We start from the raw sequence: 20,092 nt of genomic DNA, 5'->3' as shown, positions 1-20,092 counted from the left end.
AGTGGTGGATTGCAGACATTGAAGATGAAATCGAATGAAAACCATCGACCGTGATCGAAAGTGTCGAAGGGGAGAATGAGAGAATCTGAGGATGAATCAGAAGACATATTACCAGTTCCTACCAGCTTACTACGGACATAAACTTCAGAATCTATCTTCAGAAGTGGAGGGACCACACCGCTGAGCGACCCCCACATCTTACAGGCAATGGTCAACCTCAGGATCTTATAGCCAGAGTGCACTCAGATGAACACCCAAGACGACCCCACAGAGGACAAATTGATTCAGAGTAGAGAACAAGGGAGACCAGGCCACATCCCAAAAAGTGTTGTAAGTGTCACGGATTTGGGCATGTGGAATTAGAATGCACCACCAAAGAGAGACATGTTTTACTGAGCAGGGTATTGTTGAAAAATTAGGCAATCACAACGCTGATATGGGAGAAGTTGAAGACTTCCAGGAGGATTCTCCACTTGCAGCTAGTGAGAAAGAGACGCCTCCAGTGGACCCTAAGATAGAAATTTCAGCTGAGGTAACAGTAGTCGCTCGGGAAAGTAGTGACCATGATGTAATGAGCATTCACGCATAGTATAAAGTGGTGATACCTCGAGCTAATGTTTCACAAGCAATACAAGGAACGCCACAGAACTAACTTGGGATGTCCAAAAAGGACAGGAAATTGAGAAACCGGCCACAGATATAAGGCCATCACAAATCAAAGCATTGCAAATATTTAAGATTTATAGCCTCCTTCTGAGCCACACATACAGAGGAAGGTCCAGCATGGCAGAAATGAAGTCATTGTGTGTCATGTCAAGAATATCACGTGGAGTTATTACGATGTTATTTTCTGTTCCGCATGGAACCCCTTGTCGGATAACCATACAGGAGATATGAACCTTAGCTTTGAAATGTGCCCTAAGAGCTTGATGGGGACGAAAATTCTGCAATGGGATACAGGTCCTATCTATGGAGAAGAGGTCTCACATACTAGGTTATCAATTGCACTCAGAAGAGTACGAAGAATAGAAGAAGCAAGTTACAACTGTATAGCGGGATACCTAATTTGTAGGGATACTCATTTATCTACAGTTTCAGCTCAGATCAGATATATCTTCTATCAGAATGTGCATTGGAATGACAACATCTACTTGTTCGACATGCCAGAGGCTTGACGTCGTGCCACAAGGAGCCAGAAGCTTTGACGAATTAGGTCGAAGCTCTCCCAACCCCAAGAGACTGACGCGGCCTCAAGAGAGGACCAGCCGATCCTCAAGGCCTCCTTCCTCTTTCCTCCTTTCCTTTTTCCCTTTTTTTTCTTTTTCTTTCATTTCCTTCTTTTCTTACTTTCCTTCCTAAACTTTCTCTAATTTAAATATTTTCCTAAAACTGAAATCAGATTTTTATTCTTCTTCTTAATTTAAAACATTTCCTAAAAACAAAATCTGATTATATTTTATTCTCATCTCTTATTTTAAAACTTTCTGATTTTAAATCCTTTCTAAAATTTGAATTTTGATTACTTTATTTACCTAAATCTGATTTTTCCTCACTTTATTTCCTCACCTAAATCTGAAGTCTTGATTTGATTCTTCTTTCTTATTTTAAGCATTGCCTAAAATAAAGTCCTGCCCTCATTATAAATAAAAGATAATGTTCTTAAAAATGAGGGTCTTGTTTTGATATCTGAATTCATATTTTAAACTTGGTATTTTCTCTTTTAAGGTTAAATCCAACATCAAGGTATTGCTTCGGCTGTCGCTCGTCCAAGGTAGTGATTGTCTTCAAGGGTCCGAGTGGTGTTTCGATTGTATCTTGACCCAGCCGAGGCATTTATCTTACCACACTTTCGTTTCTCTGTTGTTCTACTTCTTCCACAACAGCTCCACCACTTCGACCCTTCCCCAACCGCCTCCAGCCCACCACCCAGTCCCAAACCTACTGTCTAGGCCCTCCAAACTGGTTGTCCAACCCCGCAGCCCGTTGTTTTGCAGCCAAATCTACCGCCCACCACTCCATCTTTTCTGCCGCCGCCACCGCTAGCCATCCAGATCCACCTTACCAACATCCACTGCCCTTGAGATACACTTTCGAGGTGTTTGTTTGTGTCTTTTCATATTTTAGTGATGCTATTTTCAGTTTGTGTGTGGTGTAATCCTATTTCCCCGTTAATAAAAGTTGTTTTTATGGTTTGGAATTTCTTCTCCGATATCGGCCGTCTTCGAATCAATCTTAAGTATAATAAAGACAGAATTGAGCTCTAAAATGTGAAGAGCTGCAATTCTATATGAACAAATAAAGACTAAAATATGTCCATCAATAATCTTATCATAGATATTTTGGTAGGAAACATGAATCCTCATTCGTCACTCATACCCATTAAGTGGAATATATGATGTCAAACTATATTAAAAATTCTTTTTTAAAGTATCAAGCAAACTTTATAAGAAAGAAACCAAGATGTGACTATCATAAATTTGAAGAAACAATATGCAACAGATTAATGAACACAAACTGATAGAATTAGGGACAAAATTAATGACCAGAGGATTACAATAACTAAACTTTTCTACAACTACATTAATTTAACATGAATTACTAAGAAACAAAAGTAATATTGAAATATCAAATTGATTAAAAAAGAATGGAAGTGAGCATTACAGAGAAAAAATGAGGAAGGCTTCCACATCTAACAAACACAACATCCATGTTTGTGTTAGTAAAATTTCCATTGATCAAATTAGAAGCTAGATTGGTACATCAATTCAAAAGATCCTTTACCAAAAATTTATCAAATACATAATGTAAAATCAAACAAAGAAATAACTATTAAACAGCAAAAGAGGCTGATTTATTACCAAGATAAGGTGTGTTATATGTTCAAAAGCTCAATGCCTCAAAAAATTTATGAAAACAAGACTAGCCAAATGTCATGGATTGCATGTAAGCAATATTTGAACATCTAACATACATGCAGGAAACAACAGTAGTGTTAGGGATCAAAATTATTTAAGGCGTTTAAAACAGAATGGGTAAAACTTAGTAAAATAACAAGGCAAGATTTTTCTGGAAAAAATAAATGTTTTGCCTAAACTGTGGTCAACTTGAGATTAGGATTGGATCACATCAAGTTAAGAATTATATATTCGACTAGCAATGACAATGATAATGTTGAAAACAATAGACAGTTCAAGGTAATAATTTGCCAAAATTCTTCATAAATATCTCTCATGTCATCCAAAACTTCTAAACGATATATATTGACAGTTTACCTGATTAGGTTGCAGGCAAACAACCAAGAAACCAAGCAAACAATGAATGTCTTCATTTGCCATAGAAGTGGGAGCGGCTCCCATTAAAAGCTCAATCACAACAAGGAGCTCATCAACCAAAGAGTTTACTTCGCCAACAGGCCGTGGTCCCCCAAGTAGTGAAAATGTATCGATAGAATCATTTTCAGGGATAACCCAAAAGCATCTTCTGCATCCATCAAGTAGAACTTGCAAGGCATTAGCATCCCTCAGAGCTGCTGATTCTGTAAATACCATGTCTGCAAGTGATGACAAAAGCTTCTTCTGTAAGCCATAATTGCACATTGCCCACACCTTCAAGTCTAGCAACAACGTACTGAAGAGCTTCACTTTTAATGGATGATTACGTTTCTGATGTTGACATAAAGATGCAACTGCAGCAACAAGGTCGTCATCACTTAATCGAACAAGCTTTCCCATATCAGGATTAGACCGTGTTTTTAACATGTGATGCAAAATCCTTAACAAAAGCTCCGGTGCTCTTATTTGGCACAAGTCCTGACTATTTCTAGGATGCTGAATAGCTACGGAGATAATTCTGAAAATTGGGGCAGAAAGGGAATAAGTTGCAAGAGCTACAGAAGGATCACCAAGCTTGGGTTCTAGACTGTCCATTCGCACATCGCTAACTATCAATGGAAGTAAAGCCATCGGGCCACAATAGGTCAAGGCCCATAAAGAATCCATTGGATGCACTCTAGTAGCAACATTAACTTGCCCAATGACCTCTGCATGCTGTCGTTGTATGCCTGAAAATAAGCACAGACTTTAAGAAAATTTATAAAAGTATCACAGGATTCAAGTGAACAATAGACTAGAAAGTGTAATCTAATTCTTATACTTAGACAACAACAATAACAAGCTTTCATCCAACTAAGTTGGGTACCTATCTTTCTTAACACAAGTCAAAATTTAAGCAACTACTCTCCTAACAGGGCCATCAAATGGTCGACATTTGACGTGACAGAACCATCTAAGGCGACTCTCTCTAATCTTGTCTGTCACTGGAGCTACTCCAACACTTTCATGGATATATTTGTTTTGTATTTTGTCTCTAAGTGTCAAGTCACTCATCCACCTGAGCATTTTGATCTCAACAACACAACTTACTTATATGCTTCTCTTTAGCAGGCCAATGTCTGCACCATAAAGCAATGCAGGTCACACCACTATCTGATAAAATTTTCCTTAAGTCTAAGCAGTACTTCTCTATCACACAATAGGCCCAATGTATTCCTCCATTTCAACCATACGACATGATTACACTAATAACAACCCAATTTATATCACCTTCACTTTGAACAATAAACCCGAGACATCTAAAATATTTACTCATTTTAATTATTTGATCACCAATTGTTACAACCCACCTCTAAATCTAATACTACTGAAATTAAATTCCATGTATTCAATTTTAGATCAACTCAAACGAAAGCCTTTAGATTTTAAAGTTGACCACCATAAATCAAGTTTTTTCTAAACTCTATCTCTCTTTCTAGTCTTATCAACAAGAAGGATTCTTATACTTAAACAGTTACAATAAAAGACAGCAGGCACGCCAAACAAAGAATTTCTAATAAATTCAGTATAGCTCAATCTTAAACTTCAACTATTTCAATAAAAAAGATAAGATATGCCGAACAAAAAAAGTTTTAATAAATCCAGTATAGCTCAGGATTACGATATCAACTAGTTTAGATTCCCATTTCAGTATAATATGACTAAATACTTCCATTTCATTCTGCAAATACAAACAATAAATCCACCAGATAATAAGTAAATCAGAACACAAATCTTACAGACACGTGATAATTTTTCATGATGGAGTGTAAGTTTTTCTCATTTGGCCAGGTTATAGCAATCAAAGCAGAAGAGCATACCTTGGGTTGATGCTAAAGCTTATGCTACTCTTAAGGATATTGCATGGAATTTCAGATAAAAACTCGAACATCTCAACAGTGCAGTTAAAAAGCATCGGCAGTTTCTTACATTCCACATATAGCCTAACAGTTGGATACTTACATTCTAGTACAATGTCGTGCACTATATTTTATGTGCCTTGTATTGTCCAAAGTTTCTGGCACTTTTTAGAAACCTCTTGAGAACGAAAATGGACCTATGTTCAACAAGTATTAGATGCAAACTATGCCCAAATAACCCAAATGTACATCAAACCTCTTTTGTCAAGGTTCTTCTTGTTCCTCTGGAGCACCTTTCCTCAAACATCATTATCACTTGATCTGCTCCCAAGAGAATTATAATAGGATAAATATATCTTCTCAATATAAGTCTGGCTTACAAATGCTTATATGTATAAATATACATACAATTGTTATGTATATATGTATGCGTGTATGAATGCATGTATGTGTGCCAGTGTGCAGGTAGGTGTGAAGGGGTGGGTGTCTATATATACATATGGTATGTATTATGATTCCACAAGTTAATTAAAAAAACAGAAAACGAAAATCAGAGGTTTATTAAAAATAAATATACATAATGCCTTTATAATGAGATAAAGATTAGGTTTAAAGTTTGCTAGAAATTTTACTATATTAGAGATTAAGTCAAAAATTAAATTAATTTATATTTAAAATCGTCTCCTTAAATTCCTACAAAAAAAGATAGCAATAAATGAGCGCTTGAAGAATTTTTGGTTTAGTGCAAATGAAGAGTAGTAGATGTCATGTAAAATTCTATGCTTTTGGGTACTTGAATATTCCAACAAAAGGTTATTGTACATGGAACAATTTAGTATCAATGCTTAATTAGAAGTGAGAGGGAGAGCTTTTAAGCTTAAGCAAATGAGAGAGAGCAAGAGAGAGATAAAATTTTAGACAAAATGACAACAACGACAATAGTCCTTTATCCTACTAAATGGGGTCGGCTACATGAATTTTTTTCTCCATTGTGTCCAATTGAGTGACGCGATGATTTAAAGGATTCATAACATAAATTTTCGACAACAAAATTTTACGCTAGTTTTCGACCATCCAACGCAACTTTTCACTTTTTGCATCTAAAGCTGGGGACCTAGCAATGGCAATAAATAAAAAATTAAAATAAAATAAAATAAAAATGAAGTGAAAGAGAACACAAAAAGATTTTTGTGCAACCATGAAACACTACCTTCACAAAAGCAAAGCATGATTATATCCCAAAATTTGAAATGAATTCATAGACATATGGAAAATTATTAAAGAACTTTTAAGTGAATGACTGTTGTTATTAATTAAATATTCCTTTTTTACTTTCTCACTTTGAGTAAAGAACTTTTAAGTCCGATTTATTTACTTTGATATTTGGGGCTTCAATTGTGTGGTAAGGTTGATTGAGTTAAGAATTATGAAAATATATCTTGTGAATCGTTTTATTTGTACAATTGTATGGCTTCTCTGTAGTGGCTTGGATATTCTCCACTCTCCCAAGAATTCAAGCTTATTTTGGCCAAAGTAAGAGTATAATTGAACCAAGCTAACCAGTGAGTCAGCTTGGGCTCTACTTGATAAGTGCCTCGTGAGTTGAGCTCAATAAGTTAACAAGTCAAGCTCAAGTCAACCTTGACTTGACTCGTTAGCTCATGAGCTGGCTCATTTAAAATCTAATTAAAATAAAATATACTTAATATATTAAAATTCAATACTTCATCTTCAGATTATTAAAAAAATTTTAAATAATATTTTACCTTTTATATAAAATGATTTCTTAATATTTATTTTCTAATAGTTCATTTTATTTATTATTTTATTATAATAGTTCTAGAATTAATATTCTTTTCTCTCTTTTATAATAAACAAGTTGGCCCCGATCCAATTTGAACTTATAGAATTAAGCTTGAGTTCAAGCTTAAACTTGATTAATTAATAAAGCTCAAGCTCAAGTCGAGGGTGACTCGAGCTCAACCCTACTTGTAAATCATGTCATCTCTTTATTATACTTATATCTTTATTATTACATAGTATGATCATCATTTTTGTTCCAAATATATATAGTTACATAAAAATTACATATTGTTCCTATATATATTGTTCATGCAGCACATCTACATGCATACTACAACAAGCCTTTATTCCACTAAGTGGGGTCAAATAAATGAATCTTTTTTCTTCATTGTATCCTTCCGAGTGTCATATTTTCATTTAACTTTAATAAATTAAGATCATACTTTATACAATAGGCCCAAGTCTCTTTATGTCTACCTCTATCTTTCTTAACATCAGTCAAATCAAAAACATCTACTCTCCTAATAGAATCATTCGATGGTCAACGTTTAATGTGACCAAACCATCTAAGACAACTCTCTGTAATATTGTCTGTCACTGGAGCTACACCAATCATTTCACGAATATATTTGTTCCGCATTTTGTCTCTAAGAGTCAAATCACTCATCTGCCCAAGCATTCTCATCTCAACAACATTTAACTTAATTTTAACAAAATATATTTACATTTTATATAATAGTTGAGAAAATAAATTCTCCAGTAAAAGTAAATTAACATGATATATATTTAGCGGACGCATGTGTGCGTGCACAAATATATATATAAAAACAGATGCGGGATTAGATTGGTTGGTCCCGCATCTGCTCGTATATTAAAGGAATGGTCGGAGGCTATTATACGAACAGATGCGGGACCATCTCTTCAGAATCAGAATGTTGCTACTACTAGTCAGGAGCTAGGGGCTCATTCTCTCCTATATGCCCAATAATCTGTTGACCACGCCGATCATATTAGTCAGTCATCGGATGAGGAATAGCAGGTTCACACATCTAGAAAGAAAAAGAAGAATGAAGGCACACTTCAGCCTGGGAACTTAATGGATGATACTTTAGTAACTTCGGGTAATGGAACAACACTCAGCAATTTGTTAGTTGTCTCCGCTCCTAGAACCAGAGGCAGAGGCGGCTCAAAACTGGCTCATGCCTAGCAGCTTATTTCATGCAAGTTTTGTTTTTTTCTTTTATCTATGTTTCATCCTTTTACGATGCTAGTGTCTGATGTATCATATGGGTAGGGCACTTTTTTTGGGCCCTCTCATAAAACATCTATGTATCTTTTCAATTTCAATAAAATTAACCCTTGGGCGTTTATATATATATATGACCATGCCCATTTATAAATATTAATTTATACCTTTAACGTTAAAGCTTTTATTTTTTATACTTTCATTTTCTTTCATCTAACCCATTTTATATTTAATATAATATTTATAATAAATAAGACATTATTTATTTATAACTTTTTAATATACATCAAATATATTACTTCCTAATATTTAATCTTGCTTTAGTTTTTAAAAAAAAACAAAGAATAAAATTGCTTCAATTCCTCTTATGGTATAATAACTTTGATAGTCTATTCTTTATTGTTACTTCTGAATTTGATTTCATCTTTTTTTAAAGTTACTATCCTTTTATTTTCTTCAGATACCTGAAATAATAAGCTTCAGTCCTTATACTCTTTTTATCATTTTTTTTCATCAAAGGTAATAGGCACATTTTTTCATTTATTAAACATGATCATATACAAAGCTTGTAAAACTTCTCTGGGTTTGAATCTTCATTTGTTGAATGCCAAATTCTTTATCAATGTTAGTTCAATTGATGAGAACGAGAAATAACAATATTTTGCATTTCACAGCTTCCATTGTATACCTTAGATGTCAAACAGACCTGAACAGCAGTCTAATTAGACTTTCAATGCAAAGAGAAAAGCAGACCAAGATCGGCCTTGAAAGTGAATAAACCAACCAAAAAAAAAAGCTGTTAGGATAACTTATGGAAGCAGATAGCTTAAAGCAGAATAATCAATCAACCTGAAAGCCCAACCAACCTGCAGAAATAGAAGATGAAGCATCTGGACAGAAATGACCGCTGAGCAAGCAAGGGTGATAGAGTAGGTGCAGACTACCTCCAATATCAGCATCCAAGGCCAAACTTTCTTCAGCTAGGCTTCGTACATGCTCATTTACTGCTAACCATGGTAAGCCTGCACCTTTTCCAAAAGATGGCAGAGCATCTCCTCCTCTGGAAGCTAATCGAGTCATTACATCAGGCCCAACGGGTTCCTTGAAAATATAAATAGGGCCCATCTCAGCAAAAAGAGGACACTGACGTTTACGTCGCTGCAAACCAGGTGAGCTTAGGGGAGGATTTGTTCCAATGCTGCAGAAAGAAAGAGGCTTTGATGTCCTTGGAAGTTCAAAAGGTCGAGTCTCTTGCAATCTCCCATCAACATACAATCTCACCTCACTCTCTGCTTTGCCAAGCAAACTCTGTTTATAGCTGTGCTCGAGCCCTATAAAGTACCAGCACTGAGGTTTGAATTTATAACTAAAACGTATGAAAGTCTTCTTCCCCTTCCCAACGCCAACTTCCACAACCAAGAATTGTCCATAAAAATATGCCTCCACCCACTGGTTATCAGCAGATACAAAACTAAAGATCCTAGGAGTTTGCACAGGAACTTGGCCGGTAATCTCGCCAGAAGCTGACACTCCAACTACTGCTACAGAAGATGATTTCCCCAAACGGACGGCTGATGAAGCTGCAGTGGTGCTTGTGGGAGGGTCAACAATCACCTCTTCTAACAACTCCAAATAAATCCAAGACACGAAAGCATAACCATTGGAGAACGGCCAGCGATTCTCACCAGGAGCAAGCAAGCCAGAACTCTGGCCATCAAACTCAAAGGAACTGACCGGGCCCCTCGCCTCCTCACTCCCCATAGCATTCTCCAAAGACAGCATCAACGGCGCTGCCCACTCAGTGACGATGCATTTTTTAATCAAATTAAGCCAGCGCTCCAGATCCATGACGCTCAAAGAGCACCCACCAAGAACCTGAATGCAGTAAAGCAAAGGCCAGGCATTCCAACGAAAACAGCCTGCTGAATCCAAAAGGATCTTCTCCGCTGAACCCAAGAGGAATCTAAGCACCCCAGTAGACGAGCACATCACACGGTTTCTGGTGCAGGAATTCAGAATCAAAAACAAACCCTTCACCATCCTCGTCCTCGGCGACATAGAAAACTCTGAATCACCTTCACAGTATAGCCAGGGGATAAGCTCCGCAGCCACAGCAGCAGCTCGTGAAGTAAGCATTACCCTCGGCGCCCATTCCTTGAACCCAGTACCATCCATTTCATCCAGGCCTTCCACCCCGACCATGGTGGCGAGCAGCGCATCCACCACAAACCTCGAAAACTCCAACGAATCAGCACCCGAAGCCATCGTTTTCAGTTTCTCCATGCAGTCTAACCTCCCCATGATGACAGAATCCACAAGATGCACGAGCTCCGGCGGTATCTCCGACATTGCGAGTTGCCTACCCTGCGGTTCAGGCGGCGATCCAGCCATAGAGCAAGGATAGGAATACGAGTCGAAGCTGGCAGTAGAGGAGCTGAGATTAATTGTATGACTACGGAAGTGGCGATCAGCGTGCGTTTCCTTCGAAAGAGCGCCGACATCGTCAAGCTCTCCGGCGGAGTTGATTGAGGAACGCATGGAGACGTCAGCTGGGCCGACATCGAGAATGGCGCCGTCAAGATCAAGGAGGGAGACTGGCTCGAATAAGTCCTCATCATTGAGGGAACTGGAAGAGCTCGTAAGCATGAGCATCAGGGGACTCTCCGCGCCCGACGAGGCCCCTGTCGGAGTCGCCGCAGCTTCCTGCGGATCGCCTTCCATTGTCGTTCTTACCTCTGAATGGAGCAGTTAGACTAGATCTGGAGAAGAATAAGTGAATGAATGGAGGATGAATGCGGGAATGCGGGAGATCGGTGTCGAGGGTGTGGAGATCCACCGCTATTGGAGAAGGAGGTTGGGAAGAGAAATGTTGCTCTGGTTGGCCGAGAGAGGGAGTGGAAGCGCTTGCATGGAGATTAGAAAAAGAACCGGCCGTCGGGCTGGCCGCCAATTTATAGATTGAGCGACGCCGGAGAACCGCGCGGAAAGTCGCGGTTTCGCGGCTTTTCGCCGCTAACGGTGAACTGGATCTGGAGCGCAAGCGTAACCTCGTGTGCGGTAGGCGTATTGGTCCTTATGTAACCACCAAAAGTAATCTCAGAATAGGATTAATAAACATTTTATTATAATAAGTCAGCATTTTAGGAGTAGCGACAACATACGATCTTATGCATTAATATACCTAATATTTAAGTTTTAAATTTTATATGCATAATACTCAAATATTTAGGGACCAATCGATATCATTTTTTATTTTTTTATATATTATTTTAAATTATTTTATTATGTTTACTTTTAACATTAAACATATTTATTAATGATAATTATTTTTAAAAATAAGCAAAACAAATAAATTTGGGTTGTTTGGTTATTTGTAAAAAACATACTTGAGTCAAATAAAATGTTGTGTATTATGTCTTTAATATATTGTTTGGTTGTTTGCAAGATAAATACAAGAAAATTACTTTCTAAGCTTATTTATATGCATGTAAACTAAAATAAAAAATAGTGTTCTCAAAATACTTAAGCTTGTTTGGTTATCCTTGAAGTAAATTCAGTTAAATTATTGTTTTTGCTTTTTTTTAAGTTTATAAAAAAAACATGTGAATTATCATGTTGATATGTCATCAATAAATTTTTATCGTCGAGCAAGAATTTTGATGCATTTTTTATAAAGGATCTTTCAAATTCAAATTTGGTATCATTTGAGCCCCTGTTTTAACAGGTTTAGAATCAAATTGGTTATATCAATAAGATGAGTCAAATGTTATCAAAGTGTTGAATCATAAATTGTCTTTTAGATAAAACACGACTCGAGAGTTGGAGCTGGGAGAAGAAGACTAGGAGAGAGAGTTGAACCGATGACGATTTCTGAGGAGAGGAATGAGGGGAAAAGTTACCTTATTCATCTTTGAACCTTCTATTTATATGGGGCATTTTTGTCCAATTGTAAAAATGAGGGAACGGTCATGGAATTGCCCTTAATGGAGTTAATACATTAATTTAATACAAGATTTGTGTTATCATTTAAGCATAATATAACATTCATTAGCGGATCGATGAGTTTTAGTTCAGTCGACCAGGGCGACCGGTTGCATGGAGATTACTCATGCCGAGGCAAAGTTGGTCCATCGACTAGTTCTGATCGTGCGCCTTTGAAAGAAGTTTGGGTAGCTAGGTCGTAAGCACGGTCCATCAATTGAATCTCTCGACAACATGGGTCTACTGATCTGATAGAGAAGTCAGTCGTCGAACGGCTGGTTCAGACCATGCTACTTCAACCTGTCGCTTTGATTGCCCTGTCGTCGCTCTTGGCCATCTAATTGTTTTGAGCTTTGTACTAGCAGTTTTGGCTTACACATAATAGTTCCTTAAATTTTTGTGTTCCTTGATAGTTACACATACGACAAGGACAAAAAAACTGTTAAACAATTAGCGACACCAAATTTGAGAAATTTAATTTGATAAATGACTTCTCATGGGACTCTGTGCCCAGTGAGCCCTATAAATAGGACCATAGGGTTGGCATTTACATTTTTTTGCCACCAATTTTCGATAGATATTTGAAGGGTTGACGGTGCAAGCCAGGGGCGAGGTGGACCCTGAACTCCTAGCCATGGAGGGCTATCACTCTGTGTCACTATAAAGAAGAAAATGTCATAAGGAAGAACTATAAAGAAGAAAATGTCATAAGGAAGAAAAAATGTTTGAGACCAAAACTTGCATCGGTCGATCAAGCTGGCTCGTCTGAGGTTCCTAGGGTGTAAATGTCGAAAATGCCTCATTAGGAAGGTCTGGCTCCTGGGGTTAGAGCGAATGTGATTGTTGAAGGCCCCATAGGGCCCGATTACCGAGGGGTCATGGTCGGTGGAGAGGGGTCCGTGGAAATCACCGACCCTTCTCCATCGCCGCCACAGAAAGCAGAGGTACCCATCACAAGGGCGAGATGACATATAATAAGGACAAATGTTTGATATCACATATGCAGGGAGATCTAGTGCATAATGACCATTCCATCAAGGCTGGAGCGATCACGAGATAGCAAACATTCGTTATAAGTATACGACGGTGTGGACTAATGATGAATGCACCAACAATGCAGTGATGTGCTTGCAAAATAAGCAATAAAAGTGAAGCAGTGTTCTTCTCACTATGGATAATCAAAATTCGGGTAGGCTTGATATACAAGTCGTCTCTGAAGAGGATATCTGGGTGTCTAAAGAGTGTGTGAGAGCAGCGACTCGTGAAAGATGCCTACAACGATCCGAAGCAGTGTTGTGAGTGTGCAAGGAGCAATGACACGAGAGAAGACACAATAGTGTTGGGAGGGAATGTGAGAGGACTGGTGACTTGAGAAAGACGCTAGAGTGTTGGGAGCGAGTGTGTGAGAAGGAGTAACTAGCGTAAGGCACATGGGTGTCAGGAGCGAGTATGCAAGGAGCAGTGACTCGAGAAAGGTGTCTATGACAGTCTGAAGTGATGTCACAGGAGGCGAAAGGGGGTACAAGAAATAGTGACTCTATAAATATACAAGAGAGTGAGTGTGCAAGGAGCATTGGCTTGAGAAAGACGCATGAGCGTTGGAAAGAGTGTACAAGAAATAGTGACTCTATAAATATACAAGAGAGTGAGTGTGCAAGGAGCATTGGCTTGAGAAAGACGCATGAGCGTTGGGTGAGTGTACGAGGAGTTGTTAATCGATAAAATATCTACAACAGTCTGTAGTGATTTCATAGGAGGTGAAAAAGTGTGATTCTCGTTGGGGAGAATCACACGATGATTATGCTTAGTGTGCAAGTCGTTCCCACATGAGACACGTGAGTGTCAGAGATGAGCGTGCGAGAAGCAACGACTCAAGAAAATCTACTGCAATCCGAAGCAGTGTCGTAGGAAGTGAATGAGTGTGCGAGGAGCAGTGACTCAAGAAAATACCTACAACAGTATGGAGTAGTGTTGTAGGAGGTGAAGTGATGTAAATCTGGTTAGAGAGAACTACACACTGGGTAGGCTTGATGTGTCTGTCGTCCCCGAAACACGAGCATGTTAGAATAATGATTCAAGGAGACCTAAAGCATGTGAGTCATGGACATACATGACATCATGGAAGAGTGCAAAGTGTAGATGCAAACATGAGTGACATGACACAAAGTGATATAAGGATGTCAAGGGGCAAATGTAATAAGTAATGTGGTCATGGGAGGCACAAATACTCATTACGGGCATATGATGGCACTAAGGGTAGATCACAATACTAATCACTTCAGTTCAATCGACCACCAAAACTAATTATAAAACCAACCATTTTTGTTCGATCAACGATCACAAATGCATGATCATAAAACTGACTAATTTGGTTCAATCGTCTGTCAAGACCCGATCACAAAATCAATCACTTTGGTTTCATCAGTCATTAAAGATAGATCATAAAACCATCTACTTTTGTTTGATCGACCACCAAGACCCGATCATAAAACCAACCACTTGGTTTGATCGGCCACCAAGGCTTGATCACAAAACCAACCAATTTGGTTCAATCAGCCACCAAGGCCCTATAACAAAACCAATCACTTTAGTTTGATCGACCGCTAAGGCCCGATCAACCAATTACTTTTGTTTAATTGGCCAGCAAGGTTTGATCATAAAACCAACCACCTTGGTTCAATCGGTCACTAGACCCAATCACAAAACTAATCAATTTATTTTGATCGACTACCAAGGTCAATCAACCAATCACTTTTGTTTGATCGGTCATCAAGTCCCAATAAAAAAAACTAACCACTTTGGTTTGATCGGTCACCAAGACCCAATCACAGAACTAATCACTTTGTTTTGATCGATTATTAAAGCCCACAAAATCAACAACTTTAATTCGATCAACCACAAAGGATAGATCACAAAAACAATCAATTTGGTTCTATCGGCCTCCAATATATGATCAACCAATCACTTTGGTTTGATCGCCCACCAATGCTCGATCACAGACCAACCACTTTGGTTCAAATACCCAATCACGATACTAATAACTTTGGTTTGATCGACCTCCAAAGATTGATCAATAAGCTAATCAATTTGGTTGGATCAGTTATAAAGGCCATATCACAAAACCAATCAATTTGGTTGGATTGACCACCAAAACCTGATTACAAAACCAAACACTTTAATTTGATTTCCCGTCAAAGCCCGATCACAAAACCAATCAATTTGGTTCAATCAGCCACCAAGCTCTAATCAACCAATCACTTTGGCTCGATCAACCACCAAGGCTCGATCAACCAATCAATTACATGTTATATTTTTTGCACTTGCATTTGCTTCTCTTGTATGGCTTATCAATTACTTGAATTCATACTTGTATGAGCATGAAAAAAAATAAAATTTGAATGATATGTAATATGTTAAGCACTCTTGCATGAAAAAGAAATCAAAATTGCCCTTGGCATATACTTGCAAGCCTCTGATGAGTGGTGGCTAGCAATGCTACCCCGTCGATGTGTGAATCTCCTATACAGAGAGCATGCCATCTCACCTGTTATCACATTATACTTAAATGTCATAAGCATTTCATATTGTGTGCTAAAGTCGGGTCCCTCTTCAAAGCCACCAGACTAATTGAGTACATAATGTATGCCCACCTGATTGTGTTATGTTGCATGATTGCATGAGCACCACCTTATATGTCTTAATAACAAATTTGTCTCGTTAGGTGAGTGACCCTGTGTTGATTATGGAGCTTTAACAAGCACTGTTTGCAATGTAAATCTCGTTGAGCAATGTTGGCTATTGCATCGACATCAACACAAGTATGACTGTGCTAAGATTATGAGGAATCTAACATATGTTACCTTTGCATGTTACAGTTTCACATTTAATAGGCCGTTATAATTTCATGATTATGTAATTAGCGAAACTAGGTCATATGTGAGTCCAAATCTTTCAATTTTTTTTGGGTGACGCACATTATATCCCTTAGATCCTTAGAATGAGGTCGGTGTTGGTGACCTCATCAAAGTTATACGATGGCCCTCATTAGTGCACTTCACATGCACTTAGATGTTGTGACTATGACAATTTTTGTTAAATAGTGTGCTAGACTATGCTCAGTATGCTAGGTAGTCCTTTCAATATCTTGACTATTGTTTATTATTGGTTTTGTTGTCTTAACCATACATCATTTTGTGTGTTTACTGAGCGTGGGCTTAAGCACTAGTATATTGGGAACAATTTTTTTGTGCAGAGAATCATGCCTAAATATACATAAGAAGGGACGAGCAAATAATGATTTAAAAACTAAGGCTATGTTTGGTGCAGCTGCAGTTTCATAGTTTTTCAGCTGCAGCTGCGCTATCCCAGAAAGCTGTTGCGGGGAAGCTGACTGCCTATTTGGTGCAGCTGTGTGAAAAGAGTTGTGGGGCAACTGTTTATGGAGAAATGACCATGTTGCTCATATTTGTTAAAATTGTTTAAAAGAATGTTGTAACAACTATATTTTTGAAAATTCTGAAGCAGAAATTCATTTCTAAATAGAACAAAAAGTTCATATGCATACAATCGTGATTTTTTAAGACATATTATGCGGATTGTTCCCTTGAAGAAAGCATTCATCCAATGCATTTGCAGAATTGTGTTTCTATGGTGCATTTACATGCATAACACACAATTCTTATGCATTTACATACATACCACAAAATTCATTTGCAGGACTGTGTTTCTATCAGAATATATATTTCTTGTTGCAATTCTCTTGTGATCATCTACCAGAAGACATGATTTATGATCAAGCTAGGAAACAAAGAAGTTGAAAGATATATCAATTCCGAAGAAACCATTCACAATGTTCTCCACATAAGAAAGTGAATTTGGTAAGAAAGCCAGTTCAAACGGGCATATCCAGGTTGAATAGATTACTAATATGATTAGAAACATCTTCCAGGCTCTCAGAAGAAGACAACAGAAGAGTAGATATAGTGCAGTGTAAACAAGATCAAGAGTTCTTATTTGCTGTAAATTTTAGTACTATAAAATCTCAAATTAATGTTTTCTAAATAATCAGCATTATTATTTCATTACAAAATAAGTTTATATAGTATTTTGGTGTAAAAATGCTAAACCAACAATTAATAGCGTAAAAATGCTACACCAGCAATTAATAGCATAAAAATGCTACACCAGCAATTAACTCTCTACTGCATTGAAAAATGTTTGAAACTAATAGAGTCGAGATATTATTCAGTTTCAACAATAAGAAGCATGTCATGTCTAATAAGAAGAGAAATCTATACTATCATTTCAAAAATCATAGTTACTATAAAATATAGGGTCATATACATACGTAGCACTCAATTATTATGTATTTACGTTTCTAACACCTAAAATTTTCATTTTACCTTTCTAGCACCCACAACCACCCGCATATTTATAGAAACTAAAGTTCAGATGTTAAATATGTAAACATATAGAAATTGAGTGGTATGTATGTAAATCTTTTATTTTTAACACTATTTCATTTAAAGCAATTATTGGAAAACCACTGGTTATTATGAAATAAATAGAATGAGATAACGACATCACATTGCATGAATGCTAAAAAAAACAGCAGATATAGATGACAGTGAAAGATCATCTTAATTGTGACAATTACCCAAAATAACATTTACCACTCAATTCTGAAGTATTTACATATCTAACACATACTCGATTGATTTGGTTCGTATTCATAAACACATTCATTTATATGCTCCTAGCTTCAGTTCTTTTAAAACCCATGGACAATTTGGGATCTGGGAGAACTATGCGAAGATAGAAAATAAAAAAAGTTTGTTTTGCAAGCTGAAAAGCTGGTATGTATTGTTAAAGAACATGTTAAAAAAAGGTCTGAATCATGCTTCAGCATCAATATTTAAGAACATTAAACAGAAAAAATGCAGTAAAAGGCAAAGTTTAGAGGTTTGGTTCTCTTTGGTTCATTAAATAAAACTAAAAGGATTGATTGAAGGCATATATGGAAAAGTGTGGAAGGAATTGTAGAATCAGAAGCTCGGAATCATTTTTACAAACTTATGTTTACTCAATTTACTCAATTACATATTTACATATATACCACCCAGTTCCTCCACCCAGTTCCTATTTATAACAGCAGCTCCCCTATTTATACCACCCAAAAAATAGTTTACATATATGCCACCTAATTCCTATTTATAACAACAGCTCCCCAATTCCTATTTATAACAGCAGCGTCCCAAAAAAATAGGTGAAACATTGCCACCTTCACTAATGACTTGAGGTGACTACAAAGTCTTCAAAAAATAGAATTTTTGTTAAACATGAGTTTAGATTTCCGTCAAAGTGTCAAACTACATGGATAAGTTCAGAATTGTAAAATCCAAGCAGGCTATAAATTCAATAGCACTCAATCATTTAACGGTATAGATCAATTACATGGCTGAGAATTTTGACATGGCTTCCATGGATCAAACCATTAGAAGGGAATTAGTTTCTATCATTGTCTACATTCTAGCACAAAGTAGCTCACTGCAATATATAGCTGAACACTTCCAACACAATTGCATTAAAGAAAAATAACTATGTGCTTAAAGATAATGCCATAAACACAATTGCATTATAGAAAAATAACTTTGTGTTTAAAAAATAACCTTTTAAAAAATAAACACAATCCAAGAATTGTTAGTCTTTTATAAAATTCACATTTGCAATATAATAAAATCATGTATATGGATTACAGCTTCATGGCTAAAAAAAAGTTGGAAAAAAGAGAGATGGCCACCATCATTCCAGGCAAGCTTAACATATATCCAAAAATGTTTGTTCAAATCCATTCATCCCTTCAAGCAACTTTAATCCAATGATGCCATAAATCACCTCATCTTTCAAAAGTAAATAAGCATAAGGGTAAGGACCATTCAAAGCCAAGTTATAAAGATATAAAAAGCAACTAAATAGATTACAGCTTCAACAATTCTCCGCTAAGGGCAGTAGGAAAAAGAATTTCTCTAAGTCTCAGAACATAAGACAAGAAGCATGCTTTTAGACTTTCCTTCATGGCTAAAAAAAATTGGAAAAAAGAAAGATGGCCACCATCATTCCAGGCAAGCTTAACATATCCAAAAATTCAATCAATTTTTGGCTGTTACAACGTATTTATATAGAGGATAATAACATCAATTCCAATGTATTTACACATCCAGCACCAAAAAATAATTTTGTCGTTATAAACACATACAGGTACGAAATTAAATATTGCCGTCAGAAACACATACTACTAGAAAGCTAACTACTTTCAACATTAGCATTGGTGCTAAAAAAATACTGTAAGATATCGCAATATCAAAAAAATAGTTCCCATAAATCAAACTAAACAAAAGAAAACAACGTAATAATATTCAGTTAATAAGTTCTCAAATTTTTCATTCATAGGCATACTATCTCATCAGTTATTCGTTCCCTTAGCTCTGTCATCTCGCTTGCACCTTCCCCATTTACAGTGAAGGCAATGAAAGCCTCAGTCTCTTCTTCGGTGAAAGACTGACCTAAACGATATTCAAATGCTTTCGAAGGCACATTTTCTTCATCCAATTCCGCCAAATGGAAGTCGATATCGCTACAGGAATGATGTCTACTTATGTAATTATGGAGAGTGTCGCCACTATTTTTGGTGTGGGGTTTGCCCGTAAGAAGCTGTCGGTCATCGGAATTGAAATCCCGTTGCCCGCTTCGGAAGGACGTTTTTTTTTAAAAAAAATTTAGTTTTGAAAAAGATGAAGTTAAACTGACCCCATAATTTTTATAGTTTAAATGGA

General features: G+C 36.9%; 1 protein-coding gene across 2 annotated transcripts in view; it reads right to left on the bottom strand.

Annotated features, from left to right (window-relative positions):
- Positions 1-11,337, bottom strand: part of LOC110023849 (BEACH domain-containing protein C2-like) — a 167,368-nt gene extending 156,031 nt beyond the window's left edge. For both annotated transcript variants that reach the window (XM_020723461.1, XM_020723462.1), the window contains exons 1-2: positions 9,146-11,337; positions 3,273-4,060 (exon numbers count right to left, since the gene is read on the bottom strand). In XM_020723461.1, coding sequence (XP_020579120.1) covers positions 3,273-4,060; positions 9,146-11,000 — 2,643 coding nt within the window. In that variant the 5' untranslated portion in view covers positions 11,001-11,337. The remainder of the gene's footprint in view (positions 1-3,272; positions 4,061-9,145) is intronic.
- Positions 11,338-20,092: the final 8,755 nt, after the last annotated feature.

Source organism: Phalaenopsis equestris, unplaced genomic scaffold (assembly GCF_001263595.1).
Source record: "Phalaenopsis equestris unplaced genomic scaffold, ASM126359v1 Scaffold000233, whole genome shotgun sequence".
NCBI lineage: Eukaryota > Viridiplantae > Streptophyta > Magnoliopsida > Asparagales > Orchidaceae > Phalaenopsis > Phalaenopsis equestris.
The sequence above is the reverse complement of the archived record's forward strand: the minus strand, read 5'-3'. Positions and strand labels throughout refer to the sequence as shown.